The sequence below is a fragment of the Mandrillus leucophaeus genome, unplaced genomic scaffold (assembly GCF_000951045.1).
Source record: "Mandrillus leucophaeus isolate KB7577 unplaced genomic scaffold, Mleu.le_1.0 Scaffold174, whole genome shotgun sequence".
NCBI classification, from domain to species: Eukaryota; Metazoa; Chordata; class Mammalia; order Primates; family Cercopithecidae; genus Mandrillus; species Mandrillus leucophaeus.
In genome coordinates this window covers 3,201,429-3,209,581 of record NW_012101743.1, presented here as the reverse complement: position 1 = coordinate 3,209,581, position 8,153 = coordinate 3,201,429, and the positions used below count along the sequence as shown (strand labels likewise).

At 37.4% G+C, this 8,153-nt stretch overlaps 1 protein-coding gene across 1 annotated transcript in view; it reads left to right on the top strand.

The window, feature by feature from the left end:
- Positions 1-4,352: 4,352 nt before the first annotated feature.
- LOC105537555 (A-kinase anchor protein 17B-like) overlaps positions 4,353-8,153 on the top strand; it is an 8,377-nt gene continuing 4,576 nt past the window's right edge. The window contains 5 exon segments of the mRNA XM_011977205.1: positions 4,353-4,460; positions 4,462-4,776; positions 4,778-5,013; positions 5,062-5,116; positions 7,254-7,384. Of these exon segments, the coding sequence (XP_011832595.1) occupies positions 4,353-4,460; positions 4,462-4,776; positions 4,778-5,013; positions 5,062-5,116; positions 7,254-7,384 (845 nt within the window).

Here is an 8,153-nt window from a genome sequence, read left to right as displayed (position 1 = left end):
AAGTTGCCAATGACACTGCTATAGCAATGAAGCCATGCCATATATAAAAAGCTTACTTCTTAGTTCATACTAGGTCCTCAATATATTTTAAAAGTAAGATTAGATAATTAGCCCTCTATTTTGGGAGAGTAATTTAAGATGAAATATTTATTGACATTCAATTTTAAGATCTAAAGCCTGTGAACAACTATGAAAGATATGAGAAGAACAAATGCCTTCGTTTGTTGTCATTTTTGTCCTTGGGAAACAGGAATTTAAGTTGTGAGGATTTTAAAGGAGGTCAGCTTTTTTTTATTTTCAAAAACAATTGGGTCTTCTTGGGAAAATCAGTTTGTTCTTGTAGTCATCCATTTTACCCAACATTCTTGATTATACGTAATTTGTGATAATTTCTAAATATCAAATCCATTATAAAGGAATTTAGAAATTGGCCTCCATGAAGCTACTTAAAATAATGTAACCCAGGCTTTGAAATCAATCCAAGAGAAGCATTCTACAGTGTTTTAAACAAAGGCAGTATCACTGGAGCAAATGGAAATCTTGACAAGCCTGATTACTTTGAAGAGAGTAACTCTGTTTTGGGTGTATATTTTCTGGAATGTTTTTAAAAAACTGTTGCTTTATATTAGGTTGTGTAAATAAATACCTAATGGTTATAAATAAATGTTAGAGTTCAGTGTATCTTAATTGAATATCACATTAATTTTTCTCCTAGAGGGGCCTTAGTGTTGACCCTTATTGCAAATTACAGCAAACTAACTGGAGTTTTTCCATTTTGCTATTTAGATAATGCTTCTGGAGAAAGAAAACATGTTTATTTTCATATCATCCCATTTCAGTGTTGCTGTCATAAGGATTTCTAGAACATAGTATCTTAGATACTGCTTTTGATGACCTTTTATAAAATCAGTCTATACAAACCTTGTCTTCTAAAGGAAATTAACTTGGATTGTCCTTTAGGGGTAGTTATTAAATAATTATGTACCTATAAAGTTAGCCAAGACTTCGCAGTAAATTTTGTGTTAGAATTTCTGTCATCTGGCCATATATGTTTGGGTCTAAATTTCCCTAAAGTTGACATTAATGGGAAACTCTGGTGACATAGAGTCTGGATATATCCACTCAGAAAAAACTCCTTTATTGGGAAGTGCTATTTAAATTAAGCAAATAGAAGCTTAAATCTTTAATTTCCAGCATTAGTGATCTTGTTCACCTTAGTACTGCTTCAAATAGTTTGTTAATATGAAGTAAACAGCAAGCATTCATGTTTTGGGATTTTTCCAGTCCCAAAGTAGAGGACAAATTCACTTTGTCACTCATTAGAAAAGGCTGTCTCTTCTTAACTTTAACTTAGAGATCAATTTAGTTAAAGTCAACAGACTGGAGGAATAAGAGTAGATATGTCCATTTTAGACTTGGAAACCAACCTGGACAAGGGATGCTAAGTCAGGTGCATGGGTTAGAACTATAAGTTCTATGCATGTTCGGTGCATGTTCATTAATGTGCCACCCTTGCCGTGTTTGTGTACCATCCCCAGCAGGTTTTTAATGGGACTTTACATTTAAGATCAATTGTATAATAGATTAGAGATTTAGAATCTTGGCTTCTCAATGTATGGGCAAGTGTTTTAATTTTCCTGAAACTGTCTGAATTTCTCCATCTGTAAAACAGGCAGGCAAATACCTACTCACAGGTTGCTTCATAAATCAAATGAGATAAAGTAAGACTACTACCACTAATAGATAATATTATAGCTTATGTTTATTGAGAACTTCCTTTGTGCCAGGCACATTCTAAGGATTTCGCCTGTACTCACTCATTTAATCCTCCCCCAAATCTTATTATCTCTATTTTATGGTTAAGGAAACTGAGACACAGTATATACTCTTTGAAAGCTCTAAAAACATTAAACAAATATTATTAAATAAAGATTACATATTATTATTATTCACTTATAGAACAGATATTATTATTTTAATAGGCTTTATTATTTAGAGAAGTTTTAGGTTCACAAGAAACTTGAGCAGAAGGGGCCTGGTGTGGTGGCTCATGCCTGTAATCCCAGCACTTTGGGAGGCTGAGGTGGGTGGGTCACCTGAGGTCAGGAGTTCGAGACCAGCCTGGCCAACATGGTGAAACCCTGTCTCTACTAAAAACACGAAATTAGCCGGGTGTGGTGGTGCACGCCTGTAATCCAAGCTACTCAGGAGGCTGAGGCAGGAGAATCACTGGAACCTGGGTTGCGGAGGTTACAGTGAGCCAAGATCAGGCCACTGCACTCCAGCCTAGGTGACAGAGCAAGACTACGTCTCAGAAAAAAAAAAAAAAAAAGAAAATTGAGCAGAAAATATAGAGGTCCCACATACTCGTGCTCCTACACGTGCCTAGCCTCCCCCGTGATTAACATCTTCCACCAGAGTGGTTATATGTGTGACAATCAGTGAACCTACATTGACACATCATCATAACCCAAAGTCCATAGTTTACATTAGAGTTCAATCTTGGTGTTGAACATTCTGTGGTTTTGGACAAATGTTAATGACATGTATCTATCATTACAGTATCATACAACATAGCTCCAACTGCCCTAAAAATCCTCTGTGCTCAGCCTATTCAACCTTCCCTCCCCTCTAATTCATGGCAGCCACAGATCTTTTTACTGTTTCCATAGTTTTGCCTTTTACAAAATGTTATGTAATAGGAATCATATAGTATGTTGCCTTTTCAGATTGGCTTCTTTCACTTAGGAAGATGCACTTAAGTTTCTTCCACATATTTTCATGGCTTGATAGCTCATTTCTTTTTGGGGCTGAATAATAATCCATTGTCTGGATGTACCATGGTTTATTTATCCATTCACCTACTGAAGAACATCTTGGTTCCTTCCAGGTTTTGACAATTATGAATAAAGCTGCTATAAACATTATATGCAAGTTTTTGTTTGGACATAAATTTTCAATTCCTTTGGAGAAATAACAAGGAGTGCGCATTGCTGGATCATATGGCAAGAGTATGTTTAGTTTTGTGAGAAACTGCCAAATCGTCTTCTGAAATGACTGTACCATTTTGCATTTCCACCAGCAATGAATGAGAGTTTCTGTTGTACCACATGCTCATTGTGATACTTCTTCCTTAAGGAGACCTCATTTGGTGTGGTCAGTGTTCTGGATTTTGGCCATTCTAATAGGTGTGTGGTGGTATCTCATTGTTGTTTTAATTTGCATTTTCCTGATGACATATGATGTGAAGCATCTTTTCATATGCTTTTTTGCCATCTGGTGTATCTTCTTTGGGGAGGTGTCTGTTAGGGCTTTGGTCCATTTTAAAATCAGATTGTACTCTTATTGTTGAGTTTTAAGAGTTCTTTGTATATTTTGGATAACCATTCTTTATCTGACATATCTTTTGCAAATATTTTCTCCTGGTCTGTGGCTTGTCTTTTTATTCTCTTGACAGTGTGTTTTGCAGAGCAGAAATTTTAAAATTTAATGAAATCCAACTTATCAATTATTTCTTTTCTAGAATGTGCCTTTGGTGTTACATCTAAAAAGTCATTGCCATATGCAAGGTCTTGTGGATGTCTAAATGTTCCAGCACCATTTTTTGAAAAGACTATCTTTGCTCTGTTATATTGTCTTTGCTCCTCTTTTTTAAAGATCAGTTGACTGTATTTATGTGGGCCTCTCTGGACTTTCTATTCTGTTCTATTGGTGTATTTGTCTTTTCTTTTACCAAACCACTATCTTGATTACTATAGCTTTATAGTAAGTCTTGATGTTGGATAGTGTCAGTTCTCCAACTTTGTTCTTCTTCAATATTGAGTTAGCTATTCTGGATCTTTTGCCTCTCCATATAAACTTTAGAATCAGTTTGCCAATATCCACAAAATAACTCACTGGGATTTTGATTGGGATTACATTGAATCTATTGATCAAGTTGGCAAGAACTGACATCTTGAGTCTTCTTATTCGTGGACCACATAGTTAGTTTTTCTTTACCTTGTATAGATCTTGTACATATTTTGTAAGATTTCTAACTAAGTATCTCATTGTTTTGTGTGCTAATGTAAATGGTATTGAGTTTTAAATTTCAAATTCTACTTGTTCGTTGCTGTTATATAGGAAGGCTATTGACTTTTTTGTATTAACCTTATATTCGGAAGCCCTGCTGAAATAACTTATTATTTCCAGGCATCAGAAGATATTATTTTAATTCTACTTGTAGTATAGCTTTTCTTATCAATTTGTTCTAAGTCCAGCAATGCCAACACCATTTCACAATCCAAATCTGTATATTACTCCATCTGTATCAAAATTTTCTCTTTCGCTCTCTAAGGTGGTCTGAGGACACCATGACAGTCACAGTGGTGTATGATAACTCTGAGGCAACAGAGCTCTGTGCAGCTCAGCACCTCTACCTCAAGCCCATAGCAAAATTGTTGATATTCCAATATGCCTGGAAGCATATTGCTTCCAGGGAGTCTAGAACCTGTGAGGCCCTTCTCTAACTGGGAAGTTCTTGACCAGCTGAAGAGCCTGATTTGCCCTGACCAGTTCACCACAGTTTGGCTTTCCAATAGTACAGAGGACTTCATTCGATTTGAGGGTGAGGCTGAGACCCGAAGTTTGGTTCAGATCCTGAAGGCAAAGTTATATGGGAAGATTATCAAGTTAAATGGTTTGAAAAAAGACTTAAAAGTAGTGGCTACAGATGCCCAGGGAGAATGGGAGCACTTCCCCAAGGGAAGAGAGCCCTCGTTGAGTGACGGGGCTGAAGGACCATGAGAAGAGCCCAGATTCCATATATTTTGAAGACTTGCCCTGTAAATAGTTTGCACCTAAAGGTTCTAGCAAGGAGAAGCCATGTGAAGAGATCCTTTGGGTAGTCTTTGAAAGTTTTGGGAAGATCAAGAATGTGGATATCCTTATGCTTGGCCCCTACAGAGAAGTGATGACTGACAGGAGCTTTGGGGGTTTTAGCTTTGGCTTACAGACATTTGAGGCCTTCATACAGTACCAAGAGGCAACTGACTTTGTAAAAGCCATGCTGTCCCTTCGAAGAATGAAACTGATGCTTGAAGGAGATGATGGGAAAGCTCTGGCATGTAACGTTAAGGTAAGAAGTAGCCAGAGTTTCTTTTATTTTCCACTGTTCGGGTGATCCTGAGTAAAAGCTGGAAGGAAGCATCTAGAATAAATTTTCTTAGACCCTACCAGGCTCTGATCAATAGCTGATATATAAAGACTTATTATTTTTAATACATGGATGTTTAGGAAGAAAAACAATCCTGATTTGAACACTCATTCTTGTGCTATCAGGCATGCTGCCAGCTGTGACTTTAAAGTGATGGTTCTTATAATCTGAGGCTCTGTCTCAACTACTTGAGGGCATTAAAGAATTCCTGATGGCCCCTGTGGAATTATCTCATATGCTTATTATATTTGACAAGTTGCTGAGAGAGAGGAAGAGAGGAATACATACAATTTGAAACCACATGGAGGTCGGGTGTGGTGACTCACGCCTGTAATCCCAGCATTTTGGGAGGCCGAGGCAGGCAGATTGCTTGAGGTCAGGAGTTCGAGACTGGCCTGGCCAACATGGCAAAACCCCGTCTCAACTAAAAATAGAAAAATTAGCCAGGCATGGTGGCAGGCACCTGTAATCACAGCTACTTGGAAAGCTGAGGCATGAGGATTGCTTGAACCTGGGAGGTGGAGGTTGTAGTGAGCCGAGATCACGCCATTGCATGCCAGCCTGGATGACAGAGTGAGACTCTGTCTCAAAAAAAAAAAAAAAAAAAAAAAAAGAAACCACATGGAGAGCAGTTTTTTTCCCTCTTTATTCCTGGGTCACAACTTAAATTTTCAGGATGTCTGTTAGGTAAACTGCTAAAACATAATCCTAACAAACTTGGGTTCTTTACTTTCAAAATCAGCCTGTCTACTCCATCATGTCATCTCATTGATGTCTACATGCTTTCGTCATCTCCTTCTTGAAGTCTTAACCCAGCAGTGGAAAAGATGCAACTAGACTCTCCTTTTTCTGTAAATCAGTCTTTAGCATGAATTTGGACTTTCAGCTTCCAGTGTATGAGTATGTGTATGTGTGCGCGCACACGTGTGTATATGTAGCTAGTTATGTTAAAATGTGTATTTTAAAATTATGAGCTATTCAGCCAGGCAAATGATATAGCAAATACTGTCATGACCACCCATGTACCACTGCTCAGCTTAAAAAATAAAAAATTAGGCTCCGTGCGGTAGCTTGCACCTGTAATCCTAGCACTTTGGGAGGCCAAGGCGGGTGGCTCATGTTGAGCTCCAAGACAACATAGCAAAACCTCGTCTCTACAAAAAATACAAAATGAGTCAGGTGTGGTGGCTCTTGCCTGTGGTCCCAGCTACTTGGGAGGCTGAGGCTGGAAGATCGCTTGAGCCGGGAAGCAGAGGTTGCAGTGAGCCAAGATCATGCCACTGCACTCCAGCCTGGGCGACAGAGCAAGAACCTATCTCAAAAAACAAACAAATAAACAAAAATAAATAAATAAGTAATAAATAAATAAAATATTACCACAAGATGAGAGACCACTTCCCGCTGTCCAGTGTCTGGTTTTAATTTTCTTGTGATTTGGTTAACCAAAAATTTTAACCTATTTTATACTATTTTGTAGTATCTCAATCTGATTTTCACTTTATTTCAAGATTTGAAAAGTTGTTTACTAATCATGATAGATCTTCTCTCTCATCAGGTTAGTTTTTGTGCATCTTTGTTCTCCCTGCACCACAGACACTTCTGATTATTTTTGTTCCCGATGATTAAAAAAAATACTTTAACTCATTTGATCTTTTTAATGAACCAGAAGTAACAGACTGACATTTCTCAGCCTGTGCCTATGATGGCACTGTGATGGTGTCTATGACCATAATGTAAAGTAAGCTCCTCAGGGTTTTTTTTTTTTTTTTTAAACAGCTTTATTGAGGTATGACTGACAAGTAAAATTGTGTAAAGTTAAGGTGATGATTTGATATACTTATTCAAGGGTTCTGCCAAAGAAAATCCTCAAGCTTACAAGTACTGTTTGGCTGGTGGCTGAGAAGCAGTAGGAATATGAGTACTGGGATGCAGAGAGGACATTTTGAATTGAATTGATTTTGAATTACCATGTACCATCTTAGTTTTATCTTTCTGACCTGGGACGTGCCCAGCCAGCTGGCAAACTTTTCTAATGAAACTTTGAATTGTTTTGGAGCAGGTTACGTCTGATACAACCAAACACTTTGGGGAACGAGCTGTAAGGAGGAGAAATCAGGAAAGGCTAAAATTACAAGAACTAGAAGAAGAAAGGAAAAAAGAAAAGAAAAGAGAAGAGGAAGTAGCTGAAAGGTGTGTAGACCAACTTTAATGAAGATTTTTTTTCTTTGATTTAGGGATTAATCCTTTTGGATGAACAGCTAGACTTGGTAGATAACATTGAGATGGGGGGCAAGAATTGGAGCAGATTGGAAAATGCCATTGAAAGCTACAGTCTTTCAACTGTGCTGTTACAAAACCAAAATAGCAAAACTATTGAAAACAAGAGACTTCAAAAAAATATGTTTGTCAGGGAGGACAAATAATGAGGAATAATAGAACTAGCTAAATTAAGATGTCTGGAAATAAATGATTTTTTTAAAAAGGGACCAGAAATTTTGTAGTAAAAATCCTAGCCTGCCAACTTAGGAATTTTACCAGTTTACCAAATATTATCAAAATTTCCTAGCCTACTAATTTAAAATTCTTAAGAATTTAGGGCTGGGATGGAATTTCTTCTATAAAATGTTCAGTAATCAAGCTAACTTGTACGCAAGAAAGCATGGATTGATTCGGAGTATTTTTCTTGTTGGCCTAAATTCTATCTGTGAATTTAAGAAGCCTCCATATATATTCTTTCTTTCTTTCTTTCTCTCTCTCTCTTTCCTTCCTTCCTTCTTTTTCTTTCTTCTTTTTTTCCTTCCTTCCTTCCTTTCTTCCTTCCTTCCTTTCTTCCTTCCTTTCTTCCTTCCTTTCTTCCTTCCTTTCTTCCTTTCTTTCCTTCTTCCCTTCTTTCCTTCCTTCCTTCCTTCTTCCCTTCCTTCCTTCCTTCCTTCCTTTCTTTCTCCTTCCTTCCTTCCTT